This window comes from Carettochelys insculpta, chromosome 10 (genome assembly GCF_033958435.1).
Source record: "Carettochelys insculpta isolate YL-2023 chromosome 10, ASM3395843v1, whole genome shotgun sequence".
NCBI classification, from domain to species: Eukaryota; Metazoa; Chordata; order Testudines; family Carettochelyidae; genus Carettochelys; species Carettochelys insculpta.
In genome coordinates, this window is record NC_134146.1 from 7,046,603 (window position 1) to 7,067,875 (window position 21,273).

The 21,273-nt window shown below is 40.7% G+C and overlaps 1 protein-coding gene across 3 annotated transcripts in view; it reads left to right on the forward strand.

The window, feature by feature from the left end:
- The window catches only part of UGGT1 (UDP-glucose glycoprotein glucosyltransferase 1), an 85,989-nt gene that overhangs the window by 56,512 nt on the left and 8,204 nt on the right, over positions 1-21,273 (forward strand). For all 3 annotated transcript variants that reach the window (XM_075004451.1, XM_075004448.1, XM_075004450.1), the window contains exons 25-36: positions 516-646; positions 2,809-2,904; positions 4,042-4,144; positions 5,863-5,942; positions 6,780-6,969; positions 9,635-9,793; positions 12,796-12,881; positions 13,263-13,347; positions 15,112-15,200; positions 17,216-17,320; positions 18,228-18,312; positions 20,559-20,741. In XM_075004451.1, coding sequence (XP_074860552.1) covers positions 516-646; positions 2,809-2,904; positions 4,042-4,144; positions 5,863-5,942; positions 6,780-6,969; positions 9,635-9,793; positions 12,796-12,881; positions 13,263-13,347; positions 15,112-15,200; positions 17,216-17,320; positions 18,228-18,312; positions 20,559-20,741 — 1,392 coding nt within the window. The remainder of the gene's footprint in view (positions 1-515; positions 647-2,808; positions 2,905-4,041; positions 4,145-5,862; positions 5,943-6,779; positions 6,970-9,634; positions 9,794-12,795; positions 12,882-13,262; positions 13,348-15,111; positions 15,201-17,215; positions 17,321-18,227; positions 18,313-20,558; positions 20,742-21,273) is intronic.

Genomic DNA, 21,273 nt, shown 5'->3' on the forward strand with positions numbered 1-21,273 from the left:
TTTCTCCTGATTTCAGACAACTGTAACAGACCGAAAGAGGTGCCAAAGAGCATTTGTATTTTAGAGCACTAACTACATTCCCTGTCAAGTATTCAGACATTGTGAGTGACAAGTCTTAGTGTTTTATTCCTGTCTTTGATCATTTACTTGGTAACTCTAGTATATCTGCTGGCTTGAGATATATGATCTGATTGTGTTTGCTGAACAGTGGACTTCTGGGCTGGAAGTCTGTGACACTGTCAAGAATTTGATCTACACAGTATGATGCTGCTCAATCTCTGAGTACTCAGTGGATGCTGTGAAAGTGCTTATTTTATACAGCAACAGATCTGACCCAGAATGGTGCTGAGCATCCTCTGAGAGGTGATTAGAACCGTCAACTCCCATTTATATTAATGTGATCCAAGGGCACTCTGCACCTGCTGGATTGGGCCCAAGTATGTATCTTTAAAATGTCTTTCAATTTTGTTTCAGTACAGCATTTGCTTAGTAAATCTATTTGATCTTCTTTGTAGATTATTGGCCCACTAGAGGACAATGAGCTGTTTAATCAGGATGATTTCCACCTCCTCGAGAATATTATACTAAAGACATCAGGACAGAAAATCAAATCCCATATTCAGCAGTTGGGAGTAGAGGAAGATCTGTAAGCAAATATGAATGGGAACTAAGGGGAGTGGTTGAAAGCAGGGTGCAAGTCATTAACGTGGCCTTTAGCAGTGGGAAGAGAGGAGTGAGCAGACTGTTGACTTGGTTTGTATAACATGTACGCTGTACTATAAACGAACAATCTTGTCCATAACAAAACATTTAGAGGAGATGACGGGAATGCTCTGTTGAGCTGAATCATCTTTGATGGTCTTCTGCAGCCCATCCACTCTCCAGCAGAAATGTTATTGAAGTGACTGGAAAACCAAGAAATACTGTATCAGTGGTTTTCAACCTCTGGTTCACAGAACCTTGCGGGTCCACAGACTAGGTCCAAGATTTTTCACGGGCATCTGCACCTTTATTTGAAAATGTTTAGGGGTCTGCAAATGAAAAAAAAACACAAAAACTTGAAAACCACCGGTTTATATCATTAAAATGATCCTCTGTACAGCCAGGTGAAGGACACTGCCCTGTTCATCATGGAACTCAGGTGTGGTCTCTTGGCAAAGTGGTGGTTAGTATGGCAACAGTCATGCAGGATGGGAGGAGGAATTAGTGGCACACCAAAAAATAGAAGGCAAAGGTGCTTTCTGCACTCTTCTTTCAAGTCAGGTGCAGTTAAGACTGTGGAACAACTCCATGTACTATAAGAAAAATAACTTTTTAAATGGGGAAAAATATGGTTGCTAATCCCTTTTGTGGCCTCTGTTTAGAATGAAATTTCTTAGATTTCTACACATGACTCAACTTCTTCCTGGAATGGACTTACTTTGTGCCTTTTAAAGAGCAAAAACCTAAGTTCACATATTGCTAAGGGTCTGGCAACCCTGTGGGTGCACTGATTCCTGTGCACTTCTGTCTGTTCATTGTTTGATTTTGTAAGGTCTCGAGTATCCCATTCATTTACCTGATACAGCCTGCAAAACTCACCCTTACTTTCCTGTGGTGTCCTGCTACCTTTCTAAAGCCAGTAGTGTGCATTTTTAACATGGCCACACAGATTTTTAAGTGTAAAGACATCAGATCCCTTATGTCCATATCTAGTAGTTGGAAAAGGAAAAAGCTTTTAAGGCTCATTTCAGGCAAAGTAAAAGAGGGTACAGTTTGAATTTGTGCTGAATTTCAGGTGTAGTAGACCCAAGGCACTAGCAGTTGCAGGCCCAGCTTTGGACTGATCTCTGGATTAGAAACCATACCAGAATTTAGCAGATACCATCAGTTTTATGGTATTGTTATGAATTGATTGCATAACGGTCGCTAAAAACCCATGAGACAAGGAGTTGATGGGAAAAGCTGACATATCCTTAATTATGGCCTCACTAATTAGTACTGTAATGTTACGTAACCCAGTTTTTATTGTTTAGTGTTCCATTCTTGACAATTACCTTATCACGGAACTGGTGCTTACAAGAGATATTTTTCAGATTAAGGAAAAACGGAAATGATACTTAAAATACTAGATTAAGTATTCTGGGAATATTAAAAGGGAAGTAATTGCCAATCATGACTTTTCGTTAGAGTAGCATGTTGCACTCAAATTTGCTTGACGCATGGAGTTACTTTCCAGTGCACTAAAGATAACTGTAGTCTGGGGCTGCCCAGCAAGAGTACTTTGCTCTTCTCTTATTGGTCTAGCAGAGGCAGGAAGAGCATATTCAGTCAGCACAAGTGCAAATTGATTTGTTATTGCTCAACAATTAACCCCTCTTCCCTTTCCCTTCTGGGATAGGGATATAATGGAGAGACTTTCTCCAGAGAGAGTCCCTTCTTGTCTCCCTTTGCTGGAGATCATGGTTTATGGATGCTTAGATCTTCAGTCTTCTCAGAGACATAGTTGCATGTTAGAGTGACTGGAGAAAGGAGAATAGCTCCTGTATTCTGGGTTAGTTTTTAATTTCAGAAGTGTGAACCATTTATTTTCATGCTGTCTTGTCTCAAAAATTACACTACTACATGCAAACATTAACATTAACAATAAACATAAACATTAACACTAAACATATACCTTAACCATAAAGGTTTTTTTGAGGCAGTAACACGTATAGTCCATGCCTCTGAGATTGGAATATGGGCCTCTTATTTTGTGTATGTTAATCTTTAGTGATACTGGGAAATACAGATGTATTTTAGAGCACTTGAAAGCTTTCTCTGTTTCAGTGCAAGTGACTTGGTAATGAAGGTGGATGCCCTTCTGTCTGCTCAGCCAAAAGGAGAGGCAAGGATTGAATATCAATATTTTGAGGACAGATACAGGTATTGTGTTACTATTTAAATTTTCTGACCTATGTATTTCTGCATCCTTGTCTCTGACATATATTAGTTGTGTATCTTGTTACACTTTGATTCATTATCATCATTATGACAAATCCCATGTAACCCCCTTGCACATTTATTTTTCCATAGCTACGTTGGTATAATAGCAGAATTGTCTCAGGATATTGTAATGCTTCAGAAGTGTTTTGTTTCACAAAACATAATAAAACAAAACATTTAATGAGGAGTTGTTTGAGTGAAGAGCAAATGGCTAGTGTGCTTCCCTACTATGTCATTGTAATAATTGGGCCTACAAATTAGCCCTAATTATAAGCTCAGTTCTGAGTAGTGAGAAAATATTCATAAAATATTGCAATCTGTGATAATAAATGTTGAAGCTAAAGGTGCAAAATGGGAGAGAGACTGAATTAGTATAAACAAAAAGCCTTAACGATGTAATTCAATAACTGTTAAAATCATGCTTTGTTTTTTAAAAAAAAAAAAAAAAAAAAAAAAGGTGGAACTGGAAATCACAGGACCTAATTGGTATGTCAAAAACTAGGCATAATTGGTGGACAAAAAAACGACAGGCCATTATGCTCATAACTCCCTTTTGGGGTCCTTGGAAAGAAAAAATTAAAAAAGGTGGAGGAGCTTTTCTGCCAACTGCTGGGTAGGAGATGGATGGACCGGGAGGATAAGTGATGCCATCATGGCTGCCTCCCCTGTTGTGTCCTTGGACTTGGGCTGTCCATAACCCCACTGGGTCTTTGTCATCCAGATCCTGAGAGATGCCCTGCCTATACCAGAGCAAAGAAAGCCAGCCAGGGGCAGGGAGCAGGTGGTAGCCAGGAAGGGCGGGGAGGGCAGGTGAGCCCAGAAAATTGACCTCCCCGTGTCTGGCAAATCCTTCTTTCAGATGCTGGACCAGGGAGGTGCAATCTGTACCACCCAATCTACGGCTCCTTAGGTTCTTTGGCTCCACTTTATAAATGTACTTAAACATACGCATAACTATAGTCTGTGTGAATCATCTTATTAAGAACCTTCCTGAATTAAGAATTTGCTGGGTTATGTTGTTTATCCTTAAATCTTATTTTAACTCTCAATTTTTGTTACCTTTTTGTTTTTGTTTAGTGCAGTTAAGCTTAGACCAAAAGAGGGAGAGACCTATTTTGATGTGGTGGCTATTGTTGATCCAGCTACCAGAGATGCTCAAAGACTTGCTCCGTTACTTATGGTACATATACACCATTGTAATCCATTAATTAGCAGTTACAATATAGTTTATTCTGTATTGTTTCTTTTTTTCCTTAAGTGGGTGATGGGCAGAAGCTGTAGAAGGGCCCAGAGGAAGCCCCGTAGTACAGCAAAAAAGCATTAGAGGATTATGGTATCATGAGAAAGATAAGATTAGATTGTTGGTATGAGAAAAGCTTCAGTTATGTGAAGTTCAGTCTGTTAGTCATGTTGGAATGTAACACGTGATGCTCCCTGACATCTCGTTAGTAAAATCATTACTTATTTGAAATCCCATCTTGCATTTGAAGACCTAGAATAACAGGATTGCAAATTGTGGCAATGGGCTTTTTAAAGAAAGGAAGGCCAGGAGTATGGGATGTCTTAGTATTTTTGAGTTATGATCAATTTCTCAGAAGGGCTATGAGCTTTACAAAATTGAAGGCTCTCTAAAAATACAAAGCACAGAATTGTAAGAACATAGCTGTAATAGTTAGATCACAAGGGTTTTGCTTTAATGTAAAACCAGTGTTCACATAGAAACCTAACATGAGAAACTTAGGCTATCTCTGTATTACAGAGCCCCTGCCCACATGGCGCCTTAGAGGCAACACAGCATAGGAGTTCTGCCAGCACAGTAAATTACTTGCCCAGACAACATTAGCTAAGCTGATAGAGCAGTTGTTCTCAAAGTTTTGCATTGAAGTGATGACCCCTATCACACAGCAGCCCTCTGACCTTGATCCCCTATTATACATTTAAAACAATTTTTTTTCACATTAACACTCTTATTTATGCTGGAGGTGAAGTGGGATTTGGAGTGGAGGTTGGCAGCTTGTGACCCCCTTAGGAGGTCGTGATCCCCAGTTTGAGAATCCTTGTAATAGGAGCTCTTCTTCTGTCATCACACTTTCACGTATATTGAGGTTTTAGTGAGCATAGTTAAGTCAGCTAGAGGATCTGACTCACGCCTAACCAACGTAGCAGTGCCAGCAAAACTCTGTAGTGTCGATAAGGCTGTAGGCTGTGTCTGCACTACTAATATGGCAGTACTGGTATGCAAAGTACCCCCAAGTGAGAACTAGCAAAGCTGAGCTTTGTATTGGTCTAGTAAAACCACCCACCTTGAGCAGAAAAAACGGTATCGGTCAAAGATTAGTTTTGCCCAAATTGCTCTATGTAGTCTTCTCCTGGCACACCTCTGTCACTTAGGGGGTTACTCCTCTTTACAACCCAACTGACATGGCTGTGTCAGCAAATGATTACTGTAGAATAGTCCTAGATGACTCCATATTTTACAGCTTTTTCTGTTCCGCAAGGATAAAATTAGACTCTCATCTCAGATATCTGTGAGAGATTCATTTGAATAGAGTATATCAAATAGAACTTCTAACTAATGCTAATTACAATATACTATGTAAAAAAAGGCATGGTAAGGCTCATTTTATACAAGTTCAAGTCCACAGATGCTATTTTTGAGGGAGAACGTTCACATCTTGTCTATTATGTAGACTATTGCAAAGTCCTGTTTAAAATCCTGATAGCACAGGTAAACTAATTCACTGCCCCAGTTAAATAAAATTTGTGGAAGGCAGAGTGAGAGAGAAGATTGTTAAACGTTCACTAAGGCCTAATCTGGAAGAAGAAAAAAAAAAAAAAAAAAGACTAGTCTTCTCTCAAGTAGGAATTTGAGGGTATATCTGTCTCTCATGTTTTTAGGTTTTGAACCAACTGATAAACATGAATCTTAGAGTTTTTATGAACTGCCAGTCCAAACTTTCTGACATGCCTCTGAAAAGGTAAGAAATGCTATGTTGTGGGGAAAAATCTTATTGTAAACAGCTGTGGGGAAAAAAAAATTGTGGGGGACATTTATAGGCGATAAATGCACAATTCTGAAGTGAGGAATGGCCACAGTTATCTTGGAAGGTTTCAAAATTCGTTGCACAGTGGAACAAAAACTAACCCTATGGAATGTTTTTTGCAAAACCAGAGTTGTGCTGAAATGCCGTCTCTGGGATTTTCAGCTTTTCAGTTCAGGAAGGAGGGAGCGGGGGTGTATGTATCTGTGTCTAGAAACTAGTGGGGATGGTACTAGCTAGGATGTAGGAGATTCAGCTTCAGTTCCCTGCTCTGCCTGATTCAGAGTAGAGTTTTGACCACTCTGAACTGGGCAGAGCAGAGACTTGAATGGGAACTGCTCATGTCCAACACCAGTGTCCTAACCACTAGCCTATGGAATGTAAGCATTTTTCACATCCCAGCCCTCCCACCCTGTGAAAGCTTTCTCCAAATCACTATATCTCAGCATATTGCCCACTTCAGTCTCTGGAATCTGTGACTTTAACTGAAGTGGTTCAAATGCCATATTAAGATATTGTAGCTATTCAAAAAGACACTTCAAAATCTGAGGTTTAGATCCTTCTGGTAAAGTACTTAATTACTCAGTATGATATCAGAAGTACTTTAAGGGTGATTTCTTAAGCAAAGAGTCCATACAAAGAAGGGAACAAATGTTCAGTAATGGGTTTTCAGAGGCTCTGGCACTGTCCTTTGGAAGGATGACTGTTGGTGAGAGTTGAAAGGCATCAAACTTGGCAGCCAGATATTCTAGGATTTTCCTTTTGAAATTTCAGCTTTTATCGCTACATTTTGGAGCCTGAGATTTCTTTCACAGCCGATGACAACTTTGCTCCTGGTCCAATTGCCAAATTCTTGGATATGCCTCAGACTCCACTGTTCACTCTGAACCTAAATACCCCTGAGAGCTGGATGGTGGAGTCTGTCAGAACTCCATATGACCTTGACAACATTTATTTAGAGGAGGTAAGAAGCTTACGCATTTACTGTTTGATTAGTGTGCTTGTGTTTCATTTTTCTGGGGCTCATATTTGGAATTTGGAAGTAGAAAGCAATGCATGCTCTAGACAGATGGGGAGGATGAGCTGAGTGCTACATTCACCCATTCTAAGCCTAGTGCAGGTTCCGCAGAAGAACCACGTTACAGATGTACAGCATTTCATAGAAATGGTCCTGAAGTAGAAAAGAGAAATCCTTATTTTTGGGCCCCTAACTTTTTATTTATTTTTATTGATTTTTATTAAATCAGTTTTTCTTGTCATGCTCCATATAAGTAGGGTCTTGAGTTTTCTGAAAGAACAATTTTTTGAAATTTAAGGATTTTTCACCTCCGGTTTGTTTAGAGGGATTTTTAGCATCAGTTATGTGAGTATAGAGAACATCAACTCAATGTTCAGGCCCATACGCTTCCTTCCTTACATTTCTCCTATGAGCACACACTTGTCTGCTCTTTTTTCATTGCCAGTTCTGCTGCTGCTTTTACTGGCAGAGACCCACTGGCAGGTGCTGGGTAGATCATGCATCACTACCAAATAGTCAAACTGACAACGTGCAAAAAAACCTGGAAAATAAATGTTCTTTTATCTTTCCTCTATAATAGCCCTAGGAGTAACTTGTCATAATATTAGGGTCATCGTTTTCATACAGAAATTAGTTTTGTTTTTTTAAATTTGATGGTAATGCTTTAAAACTTTATATGTAATCGGAGAAATCTGTAAAAGAGAAGGGGGGGATAAACAGAAACATGGAAAGAAGTGGAATCAAAGGAGGACTCTGTGTATAAGCCAAGAATGCTGATAGTAAAATAAAGAAAGTAGACTTGTCTGTATTGTCACTGATTGGCATTTAGAAAAGCTTCACAAAGAGGAAGTGAATAAACCAACTGTTGGCAGTCATGACTTTCTGATCCCCTAGTTTAATAACTGACATTAGCTAAGCAGGCTGTATATATTATTACTGGGTTCTCATTATCTGCATTGTGAGGTGTAGCTCATTCACCTACACTAAGGCTAGGGGATCAGTGATGTAAGATGAACAACCCTTTCTTGCTTCATAGCACAAGCCGATAAGCCTGAACAGGTCTGAAAGTATCTTTTTCCCCCCTTGGGTTAAGCCATTTTCCTGTTGACGAGAAGCAATTAGATTTTAATTTTAAAAAATAAATGTGTGTATATCTAGTATATGTGCAAGATGCCAGGTTGAGTGCACTGGAGGCTGAAGTCCTCTATTTATCCACAGAACAGATTTGGCATGGGCAGTGGCTGTGCAAGCTTCCCCACCAATGTGCCTCAACCCTGACCTGGAGGAACCACCTCTAGAGGTGAGAGGGTAGTTCAGTCTCCAGAACCATTCAGTCCTTGGCTTTGTCTGCTGAGACTGTCCACAGTAGTGTCAACCAAGAGGATGGCTCTTGTGATATGCACTTCTGTCTTGTTGCAAACTGGAGCAAGACCACCAAATCACTTCAGATAAGCCAAAAGTTGGTAATAACTATTGGCAACTGTCAACCTGGGTTACATTCAGCCTGAAAATCTTTATAATCTATTATGAACTCACCTCTATTTTTGCCCCCTGTAATGTGTCTGATAAAGCTCAGTGTCAGATGCAGTACAATGCATTAGACAGAATGGTTGGCTCAAACATCAGTGAGCCAGTACTAATTGTAAAGAAAGTTGTATTTATCACTGTTAACTTATTGTCATAAACAATGAAATTATATATGGTCACCTAAAGAGACAATACTAATTTGAGACTAATAATTTGAGACTGCCACATTTATTTTTTTACCAGTTATATTTTCCTTCTCTGTGCCCAGACATCTGAAAAGATTCTGCATTTGTCTGAACCTTTTTCTAATCTATTCACCATCCCAACCCAGTAAACAATACTGGCAGTGTTTTTGTGTGTGAGGTCTCTGAGATGCAGATCACTGAAGCTAACAATTAAACTGAACATTCTGGAGCAGCAGGGGAGTTAGACCATCTTACGCAATATCATAACATTCTGCACAGTGCATAGTTTCCTCAGGGGAGGGTTCAAGCCCAGATAACAGGGGATTTAGGATTGAGGTTCATTGAGAATTTGGGGTGGGTAATTTTGCTCTGCAGATTTGTCCTGCATTATTTGCAGTCATTTGCATCAGTCGTACAAAAATATCTCTGTCCATACAAAAAGGTTAAATTATAAATTGGGAATGAAAAATAGTCATGGACTGGACAGAACTCAGCAAATCTGGGTTCAGTTTACAGCTCTGTCACAGGTTCTCTGTGTGGTGATAACAGGCAAGTTATTTGAACTCTCTTCTATATTCTCCATTTCAGAATGCTGCCTTTCTCTTGTCTGTAAGCTTTTCAGGGCAGGGACTGTCTCATACTATGTTAAATACTGTGCCTACCTCAATGGGGTCATAATCTTTTTGGGGTTTCTAGGGGCTACTTTACTACCAGTTAATAATAATCCACCCAGAACACTATCCCCTGAGCCAAGATTGAAAAATTAATAAATAACAAATATTGAATTGTAAGAAAATGCATTAAAGATATTAGAGCATAATCCAATCACTAGGAAATAGAGCCAGAGTCGTCATTCTGAATTATTTCTAAATGCAGCAGTGCCTTTTTTTTGGGGGCAGGTGGATAATCTGGTAGCTGCAGAATATGAACTGGAGTATCTGCTTCTGGAAGGACACTGCTATGACATCACTACAGGACAGCCACCTCGCGGACTTCAGTTTACACTGGGAACTTCAGCCAACCCTGTCATTGTTGATACTATTGTGATGGCCAACTTAGTAAGTGAATGTCTTTATACGGGCAACAAATTACATCCTGCAATGTTCTGTCCACTATGTTGCTCATGATATATGCAAAGTGTGTTGGTGAGATCATTAATAAGTATGGTTTGCTTTTGAATATGTTGGTAATATGCATGAGAATATTGTTGGCACCCAGTGGAACTTAAAAAGTTTGATTTCAGTTGTGGAATAATAGTTGCTGGCAAGATGTGTCAGTTGCTGGCAAGATGTGTCTTTATTCCTAACACTGTCCTGGCAGAAGCCCTGCTTTCAAAGAGGGCTGTCAGTTGTCACTATCAAGATGGTCTTGGTTTCTCCATATCCTAGTTCAGGAGTGAGCAAAGTGGGGAGGTGGGCCCCCTGGGTGGGCGTGAAATTTTGTAAGTGGGGGCGCAGCACAGTTGGCTGCTGGGTGTCAGGCTCCTCCATCTTATTAAAAATGTTGAACTGTGTTAGTTATATGTATGTACATTCACATTTATATACTGATAGGTAAAGTTTTTACATCCTACATACTTTTTCTTACACATGCCAAAAAAGGTTTTTCTTCATATGAACATAACTGAAATTTTCATCGGTTTGGATAACATTAGACATGTTGGGGGGTCCCCGGGCAATTGCAGGAATGAAAAGTGGGGACCAACATAAAAAGTTTGTCCCAGTGTACTGAGAAGAGTCTTGCAGGTAGTAATGTGCCACCTTAAGAATACTGCCATCACATTGAACAAATTCTTCCCATGGAAAACCAATAAGTTGTGTAATTAGGGTAGGCTGGCCCTTGTCTCCAAAATGATATTGTAATAGCAGCTCACATTTTCTCACCCATGAGGCTGTGATTGAATTCCTTCCTAGCATGACTTCTTGATCACATCTTTTTCACAGCACAGTAGCACAATTGCTTACTGGTTGTATTGTTCTGTTGACTACTTGGGGATTGTGAGCTGATGTGAAATTGACTTTGTTGATAGTTAAATCTTTTAATCAGTTGTCCTGGCTGTAGTCAATATGAGCTTGAGCCTAATTCAGAGAGAAGTTTTTCTCTCTTAGGCTGTGTCTATACTGACACAAAACTTCAAAATGGCCATGCATGTTCAGCGCCTCATGAGCATGCCACCGGCCGTGGCTCTTCGAAATTGCTGTGTTTCACTCCCGTGTGGCTCGTCCAGATGGAGGTCCTTTTCGAAAGGACCCCGCCAACTTTGAAGTCCCTTTATTCCTATGAGGTGGTGATGGGTACTAGGAATGGAAATAGTTCTTTCTTCACACTTGTCTCAGCTTATTCTCCCCTACAGCACGTCTAATCAACCATATAAAAGTTTTTCACGTTCGTTTCCCTTTTCATTGTCTCTTCTGTGTCTGAACCCCTTTGACCTTCTGGGGGGTTAGAGAATGGGTTTTATTATATTGTCTCTTGTAATCATAAATATTATGAACAGGACCCTATCTTGGGGCTGTGAAATGTACTTAACTTAATAAAGCAACCAAGTTGCTAATGGGATGTGCTTCAGAATTACTGACAAAAGTGTTAAATGTTTAGCTATACTCTTTACTTTTTTAAACTTAAAACACATTTTAAAAACAGGAAATAGTACATTCCTTGGTAGTTTGGGAGCACAAGGTTATAACGTTGTATTGTGTGGGCAAGCTATCTGTAGAAAGGTGAGAGATGTCATTTGTTTTGCAGAAATCTACAGGATCCTAATTTCAATGGTGTCACTCTCTCTAGAGTGATAGATGGGCCTCTTCCCTTCTCCCCCACTTTCAACAGCAGGTCCTGTGTTTGGTGGAAATGCTGGGAATAAAATGCCATCAGAAATGGGCCAGGTTGGGAGAAAGAATTCTTCCATGATACCCATCAACACCACAATATCAAATGCAGAATAATTATGTAGCTGTATATGCAAGAAAATGTTTTAAAACAGACACTGGAGAAAATGGCCAAAGACAGAAGTGGAGGACCTTTGTTGCTGCCCTACATGCCAGTGGGTGTAACAGGCTTTAACTAACTTTAGAACTTATTTAAACTTGAACACAGGGATGCATTGGTCACGTCAGAAAGACATCTGAGCGATGTCATCCTTGACATTTAGGACTGAAAACTTATTTATCCAAGTCATCATCAGTGTTGTCCCCCTCTAGGGCACCACTGCTACACATGTTCTCATATTGATCTGCTTCACACATGCACTCCTCCATACAAGGCAGGCTGCTAGCCAAATGTTTGCAGGGTCACAAGCACATGATATTTGCGCATAAGCAGTTGATGAACTGAAGGATTTATTTGGGATTGCCTCGTATTTGTCACCTTAATAATGACCTTTTTGATTTTTCTGCAATTAAAATCTAAAACTTCAGGGTGCAATGACATTTTTGTGTATGCATTTCGCATAGTAGTTTTTTTTAAAGCTTTGCCAGAGGGGTGTTTTGCACCAAGTGTGAGATGTTAAATTTTCCAGTTTCAGCAGTGACTCTGCTCCAAATAATAATAGTTGAAATCCCCATCAGTGTAGCATCAGTATGAATCAAACATTATATATGTGAGCTGTATTTTTATGGATCCTTACAAAGATTAATTGGTGATGGCTTGAAATATATTTTTCTCCCAATGAGGGAAGCCCAGAAGTTAGACATTCTTGTCATCTTTGCTGGGAAGGGGAAAGAACAGGCTGAAAGTCTGTGTTTGGTTTCTGGTCTGATAGTGACTACAGGGGGTGGGGGTGGGGCACAAAGCAAAACACTCCATCCATTTGAAAGAGTCTACCTGTTCCCTGGGTATTCTGTACTTGAAATGGGAAATGTTACTGTGAATCTTAGAACATTTGCTGTTTTTATCTGGGTTTGAAGATTTTAGATGTAATCACCTGATTTATGAGCAAATATGTACAAATCTAAAACGGATGATAAGGAAAAACAGTCAAACTGGATACTGCTACGGGAAACAATAATGAAAGTTATTTTGGTTTGCAGCTAAAACCGCATGTCACTTTTCTCCTTTACAGGGCTACTTCCAATTGAAAGCCAATCCTGGAGCTTGGGTTTTGAGACTCAGAAAGGGGAGGTCTGAGGACATCTATAGAATCTACAGGTGGGCTCATATCTGGTATCTTTTTGCTTTTTGTGAACATTTTAAACTGGATGCACATCATAATGGTATATATGGATCGAACAGGTTTACTTTTCAAATAGCACTTAATTGTTAAATGGAAATTGCATGAGTTGCCAGATACACTATTTTGTTCCCTGAGATTATATCTAATAAATTGTGAGCTTGCATGTGTAGGTTTAGTTTATGTATTTATTAGGTAGGTTTGTGCATTTCATGATGTTAAGGTTTACTCAAGAGGGAACAAGTCTGTTATAACAAAAAGATATTTCTGACAAGTGCTCGTGAAGAACAAATGGACATGAGAGAGCCCTGGTTCTGTGATGATAGCAACAAAGCTAAATATTTTGTTTTTACTTCTAGCCATGATGGTACAGATTCTCCACCTGATGCCAGTGAAGTTATTGTTGTTCTCAACAACTTTAAGAGCAAAATTATTAAAGTGAAGGTCAGTTTGAAAACTCTATTGCAAGAGCTCCTCTTGTTTGATTTGGGGTCTTGGAGAATGGCAGCGGAAAGAAGGGTTTTCTTTAAAAGTATTAATCATCCCTCCTGTAAACTGACATCAGAGGCTGGGTCAGTAAAATAAAGCAGAAGCCTTAAGATACTTGGATTACGCATGCACTTTTTGGGGAAAAAAGATAGCACTGGGCTCTTAAGCTTTTCATAATAACACTTAGGTCTTATATGGCATGATCCAAAGCCTATTGAAATCAAAGGGGGAAACTCACTGAAGTAAATGGGAGTACTTCCATTGGTTTCAATGGGTTGTGGATCAGGTCCCTAACAATGCATTTCATTCACACACCTTAGAGTTGTGTAAGTATCATTATCCCAATATTACAGAGGGGAAACAAGCACAAAGCAGTGAAGCGATTGTGTAAATGGAAGGGCAGGTCAGTGGCCGAGTATAGATTAAAATCTGGTCTTCAGGCACTAATCTATACTCTGTCTGTTGGAACATACTACCAGTTTGATGTTTGCATTGTTGGTTCCTCTCATGTCTTGCATCAACAGTTTATTTAGTGGTGTGTGCATGGATCTGTAATTTAATTCACGGGGCCCATTTATCCCATCCCCTGGGTTATACATAGTAATAAATGGGTTAATTATTTATGAAACACTTCCAGCACTTCCACTACACAGTGCAATAACATCAATCTACAGGAGCACAATATCAATTATATGAGAGAAGTGAGATGAGTTATGAAATGGAAAAGGAAGAATTTGTGTGAATGTAAACTGGAAGGGAATTCTATCTGAGTTGCTAAATTTGGAAGAGTATTTCTGTGGTGCTAGCACTGTTATAGTAGCATTTACACGAAATAGGTGTAAACCTTTTTATTATGCATGTCATTAGTGATTAGAGATACAGAATGAGGAATTTGACATATGGTTGCTCTAATTTGCATGCAAATTAGCAACAACTGTGCTCAATTTTTACAAGCTAAACTGAGTGCAAAATCTTAAAAATATATTACTTAATCATGTTTAATATCCTTCCTCTGCCACACCGAGTAATAATTATATGACAAATAAATAGCCTGCCAGCCTAGCGTTAACTACTTTTATGGATATGTTCTTTACCTAGGGTCTATCATTTACATTATTACATACCTGTGCTTATCTACCGTCAGTCATCGGCTTCATAGTTATCTGGTGCTGCGTCACCCTCAGAGGGCACACTGCCCATGAAAGTGTAGTTACAAAATGGAAGAGGATTAATCTATTGGCAGTGATGGCTGCTGTATAGCCTGTTCTGTTCTCGCTTCCTCCCAGAACTTCTATTTTGCATTTCTATTTGGCTCTCATTTTTGGATGTTCCCTTCTTGCCTATTAAATCTACTGTGACTCAGTTGCTTAGCTCCTGTGCTGCACTCCTCATGTGATAGCTGACTCTTTGGCCACCATAGGGTGTACTGAGACTTTTTTCCCTCTGGTTTCCATCACTGAAGAGGATGACAAAAACGCATTCTGAAGTTGAAAGTCTTAGAGCCACTGGAACTACTTTGGGTTTTGTGTTAAAATTAAGTAGTGAAAACTGAATTATTGTCCCTTCTGATAAATACTTTAATATGGCCAAAGTTGTGTATAGTTGGACATCATTTAAATTGATGACCAAAACATGGCATGGCTACTGCCTAATATTTTGTAGCCATTTTCTCAGCTATTAATAAAACATGTTGGCTAAGGCTGTCTTACCTATTTGTAGGTTCAGAAGAAACTAGACATGATGAATGAAGATTTACTAAGCGATGGAACCAATGAGAATGAATCTGGATTTTGGGAGTCTCTTAAATGGTAAAAGAAGCTCTCTGTTCATTGAATTCATGCAAGTCCCTAGAGACTGACAGACTGTCTGGTATTTTAAACGAACAAGCAGTCATGTAGCACCTCAACAAAAATGATTGTGTTAGTCTTTAAAGTGCTTTTTTGTTTTAGGATACAGACTAACATGGCTACCTCTATTGGTATTTTAAAGATGGACCTAAAGTACCAAAGTCTGTAGCCATCCTGTTATAAATGGTACTGGGTTTGAGTGTTTAATTTTTAAAACTGCAATATCAGTAATTGCTGAGCGTCCATTTTATTCAGCGATGCAGAAGATGGGCATTGTTTTATACCTGTGTTCTGTCCCCCTTCCCTCTCTAAGAGGTTATTGTGTGCCTGTTTTGGTGCCCTTAAGCACTGTACATTTTCTAAAGCAGTGGTTTTGAATGAGTTGCAACCCAGTACTGCAGGAATGTCAGGCACTGGGTCACCTTGCTGTAGGATGACCAAGTGACCAATGGGGGTCATAAGGCAGGCTTACTGGAAGCTGCCAGGAGTTCTGATTTCTTGGTGGGTAGGCCATGGGGCTCTGTGTGCTGCCCCCCACCCTGAGCACTGGCTTCGCACTCCCATTGGTCGGTCAGTACCCAGCCAAAGGGAGCCAGGTGGCAGTGCCTGCAGATGACAGCAGGGTGCTGAGCCACTTGCATGCCTCCATCTAGGACCTGGACCTGCTGCTGGCCACATCCAACTCTCACAGCATGGTCCGCAGTGCCAGGCCATGCAGGAAGCCTGCCTCAACCCCGCTACAAAGCTGCTGATTTGGGAGCTGCCAGTGATAAACCCATGCACACAAACCCTGAGTACCAAACCATTATCCCCACCCCTTAAGCTCCCTCAAACCCAGAGCCCCCTCCTGGCATCTCAGACACCTCATCCCTGGCCCCCACCTCACAGCTTGCAACCTCAGATGTAGTCCACACCCTCCCTGACCCGTCCAAGAGCCCCCTCCCGGAATCCCCTCCACAACCCCAACATGGGAACGGTGTTCACTGTAATTTTTTCCATTCCTGAGCAGAATGAAGTTTGTTGTGTCCGCCGGGGGGAGGTGATCTGCAAGACTTCACCTTTGTATTGGCAGAGGTGGGGCCAACAAGTCTGGAGTCAGAGAGGGGACTCAGACGTGGGGTGCAGGAGTTGAGAGGTTGGAGTTTAGGAGCTGGGACAGACGGCTGGGCTCGGGGGGGGCGCTTCTGGCTGGGATGTAGACTTTGGGGTAGGCCTGGGCATGAAAGCTTTGGGGTGCAGGAGAAGGGCTTCAGGTTTAGGGTTAGGGAGGGGTTCTGGCCTAGGGATTGAAGTGCAAGTGTGGTGTACAAGCTCTGGGCTGGGGGGAGTGGGATTTGGCGTGGGGCAGGAGATGAGGGCTTTGGGGTGAAGGAGGGAGCTCAGGGTTTGTGGGGGCTCAAGGTGGGACAGGGATTTGGGGCTCAGGCTCATCTGTGCTGGGGTTGGCGGGGAGTGGGTCCCCTCTCTTGGCTGCTCACTACTGGGACACCCGACCACCCCTGGCAGCTTCAGGGCTTAGGGAGAGTGATTTCTCCCCACTGCAGCCCTGAGCCCTTGGGAAACCCCCTCCAGCACCTGAAACCCATCATTCCTGGCCCTACTGTAGAGCCCATGTTCCCCTGCACACTCTGCATTCGTGACCCCACCCCGGAGCTTGAATGCTCGTCAAAAGATACAATTATGTTGGGTCAAGGCAACAATTTTCTTCAACTGGGTTGTGACATGGCAGACAGCCTCCTTAGGGCTGATGAGGTCTCATTAATAGGGTTCTCTTCAGAGCCCATCAGCAATATAAATCAGCCGGCACCACAAAGCATGCCTGTCCTCCCACTGCCTGAGCACATTGTGTCTGCAGCCTGCTTGACTTCTGCTGACTTGCCAGTGAGAGCTTTGGCCTTGGGGAAAACCCTGTTGCTGTGTAACACTGCACATAGGTAGAGGTGCTCTAATAAGGACTGCATTTTTCCTGATTTTAGGGGATTTACAGGTGGGCAGAAGAATGATGAAGTGAAACAGGATAAAGATGATGTGATTAATATATTCTCTGTGGCATCAGGACACCTGTATGAAAGATTCCTCCGGTTAGTCTGAAGACTGTCATTTTTTTCTCAGTCAATATACTTAAAAAGTAGTTGGAAGCTGTGGGATCCTGACCAATTTCCTTTTCAGTAATTATCTGACAGTTTTTGTTATGTATGACCAATTTGTTGCAGAGTTGTTAAAAACACTGGGTATTTCACTTGGCACAGATCTTCTTTCTTACTGTTAAGGGTTGTATTGAAAAAACGTGCAATCTAGTGGGAAAACTCCCATTAGATTCAAGACCACTGGAAACGTTGGAGTATTTTATGAACCTTTCTGTTTAGGCAGCTTACAGGAAGTGAACTGTTAAGGCAAGCTTTGTTCAGTAGTTGTCACTGAGGCACAAGAGCACTGTAGATACTCGCCTTGCTACAAACCAATATTCATATTACAAACCTTCAGGCAAAGATAAAACGTTGATTTTAAAGGCACAGAATATTTATTCAATAACTTTTATTTGTAGTCTTAGCTATTTTGCTCTTTACAAAATAGCTAAAATAGATTTAAGCCCTTTATCTAATAGATAATACGCCAGCTGATCACTCTCTTAATACTTTATTCACTATATATTAGGTTAGAGAATGTCCCACTTTGTATATTCAGGCATAAATTGTCCAGGTTTTTTAAGTTTTTTTTACTTAACTGTTGAAGCTGATTTTTAATAGGTTGCAGCTGTGTTTTCTGTTTTTGGTGCATAATGGTCGGTAATCTGGAACAAATTGCATTCAGTAGAATAATGTAGGAAAATAACTACCTGTAATCTAGCTGTTAAGCAGAGAGCTAGCTGCAGAGTTGAGCTGCACTAACTTTCTTAGCAATAACACATTGCTAAGGTCTTTACAACTGGGGGAGATTTTCCTGCTGATTAGACATACAAAAACTTTGTTCTTTTATTGCTTTTGACAGAATAATGATGCTGTCTGTGCTGAAACACACTAAGACCCCGGTGAAATTCTGGTTCTTGAAGAACTACTTGTCACCTACATTCAAGGTTTGTTACTAAATCTTTTACTAAGGGCACCAGTAAAGGTAAAAAATTTTTCTAAGGGTTATTACATTTGTCATCTTCATACCTCATTTTTTTTAATCATTTGCTCTTTAAATATGTAGAGAAGTCCCATGCTAATCAACATGAAAAACTGTACAACAATCTCTTGATATCTCTTTATTATGACAAACAAGAAGTACAGTTGCAATCTTATTAAGTTTTTGTAAGTGAAGATCAGTTTGACAGTGGCTTAACTTTGTAAGGCGGCATTTAAAGAGACAGGTGCACAGAGTAGCAAACCTGGAGTTAGATGGCCATTAAACAGAGGAAGCTTCTTTTTAAACTGCATGAAGATGTGTGTAACCTGTGAGGTAGGTGTGCTAAGGACAGAGCAGGAAGAGACACAGCTCAGAGATGGGCCAATAATTTGAGGCATGGAAAAAGTTCTGTGTGAAGATACTAGAAATATGAATACCTTTAATTTTTTAGAAGAATTGGTGGTATGAAAGATGTATATAAAATCACCAGGGTTATAGAAGAGGCCAGTTGTGCCCACATGCTAAAGCAAGAGCAATAGGAGGCAGAAAGTAGTAAATAAAACATTAATGCATGGAAATACCTTTTTACATAACATGATTAAACTGAGGCAACAAGATATATAGGCAGGCAGCTTAGTAGGATTCAGAAAAGGATTACACATGTATAATAATAAAAAGGGGTATATACATATGACACATCAATCCTGCTGCGCAGGGCGGCCCACAGTTTTTGCTGGGTCCTACGTCGGGGGCTGGCTCTGGGTCCCCAGAAGGGGCAGGGCATCAGGTGGAAGGGTTTAGGCTGGGGCTAGACTCCCCCAGCTAGCACTTCAGCACCATCTGGGGCTCTGGCCGCTGCCATTGTAGCAGTGCTGGCACCCAGGAGCCTCAGGCCCATTTAAATCACCAGCTTCCCTACCCCATGTCAGGCAGCCTGTTGATGCTTCAGGAGATGAGACAAACCTAACTGGGAAGAAAGAAGCATCCTCCAATGGGCATACCAATGCACAGCTATCTATTAAATCCATTTTGTGCTTTCCTCTCATTTATCTGGCATTGGTTATTGTCAGAGATGTAAGTGGCCTTAGTGGCTCAGGGTCTGATCTAGTTCAGCTTTTCATTCTAAATGAAGCATCTGCTTAGACAGAGAAAAATTAACTAAGGGCTGGATTCTGTGTCTTTGCCGTCTTGGCTGCTTCAGGTCAGAGAACAAATTGTCTCATGATTTGTTTCCTCCTTGGTCCAGTGGGGAAGTAATATGCTTCTACCTTTGGCCAGCAGTAGATTAGTTGCTGCTCCAAACACACTGCACCAGGAGTTTGTTGGACAAGTAACAATCTTGGGTTCACCAGCATCTTTTTCTTAAACTAGGATTTTAGTATTATTAAAACTTCTTTTCTAATGCACGTTTTCAGAGGTACATTCTGACATCTTGGGAGCTACAAAACCAAAGTCACTCAGTGAAATCATTTAGTGGACTTTAATAATATTAAAAACTACACATGACTCTCTTCTGTTACATTGTTTGAATACTGGGTTTGTTAAAATACAGCAGTCCCTGAAGTACTCTATTGCAGTTATCACATGTGTTAGGGGGGATTGCAGGGAAAGGCTTATTAGGTTCTCTAGTTCTAGCTCTCTGCTGATCCAGGATTTTTCTCTAATGTACACTTAGAATTTCTTCAGGGTTTATTATAATTGTCCAAGGGTTGGAATGTCTCCCAAATTGCTTGGGAAAACTTGCACAGCCAAATGGACCTTGTTGGGAAGCTATTCCTGACATGGATCTGATCTTTTCTCCTTTTAGTTTTATTGCATTAGTTCATCTTTTACTCAAGTAATGTTTTCTAACTCAAAACCTTAACACTCCCCTACACCCCTTCCCCCTGATCTGTTTATAAAATTTAGCAGTGTCATAACTGGGGGTAGAAAGATATCCCAAGGTGTTGAGCTGAATTTCAAAGATTACATTCTGATTATTACATTTCTGATGTGACTGTTACACAGTGTTGGGACCTAGGTTATGCAGTCAAGTTGTTTGCAATAACAATAGCATTATAGTTAGCTTAGAATCAAAACACCCTTTCAAAAAGTAGTGCTTTACTCAAGGGCGGCAAAGTCGCCCAGGCCTTTCCTTCTCATTTAAAATTGTTTTTCTATAATGAGACAAACACAGAAATGCCGTCAAGACAAATAATTTTTCCTCCTCAGGAGTTCATTCCATACATGGCAGAGAAATACAATTTCCAGTATGAACTTGTCCAGTACAAATGGCCACGATGGCTTCATCAGCAAACAGAAAAACAGCGGATTATCTGGGGTTACAAGATCCTTTTTCTGGATGTGCTCTTCCCACTGGTGGTTGATAAATTCCTGTTTGTGGATGCCGATCAGGTAGGTTATCTGATGGCTTTGGGACTGTTGGCAGGAATTACGAGGTCAGCATAGGTGTAGTAAACAGAATTAAATCCACAAACATCCATGTTAAAAGAAGTTAAGTAAAGTATTCCAAAGTCAGAAAATGCGTATACAGCAAATGGATAGCACAGACCTATCAGCGGGCTAAGCAGCTGTCTGGTCCTCTCAGAGGCCTAACATTTAAAAGACAAGGTGGACATAACACTTTGGACCACCTTTTGTTAGTGGAATGGGCAAGCTTTCCAGGTTCACAGAGCTCTTCAGCAAGGCTGGAGAAGTGACCCGAGTGGCCAGTTAAACATAAGCCGTTCACATCCCTTAAAACTAAGTGGGCAATTAACACCTCTGCAGTTGTAGGATAATGGAGAGTTAATAGTCTGCAGGGCAGGGTGACCATCCAGCCCGTATTTATCAGGACGCTCCTGTATTTGGGACACCAGAAAGGCATCCCTACTTATTTTTTAATTGCCCTGTATTTGGGCCCTCCCGCTGCTGACCTTATCTGCCA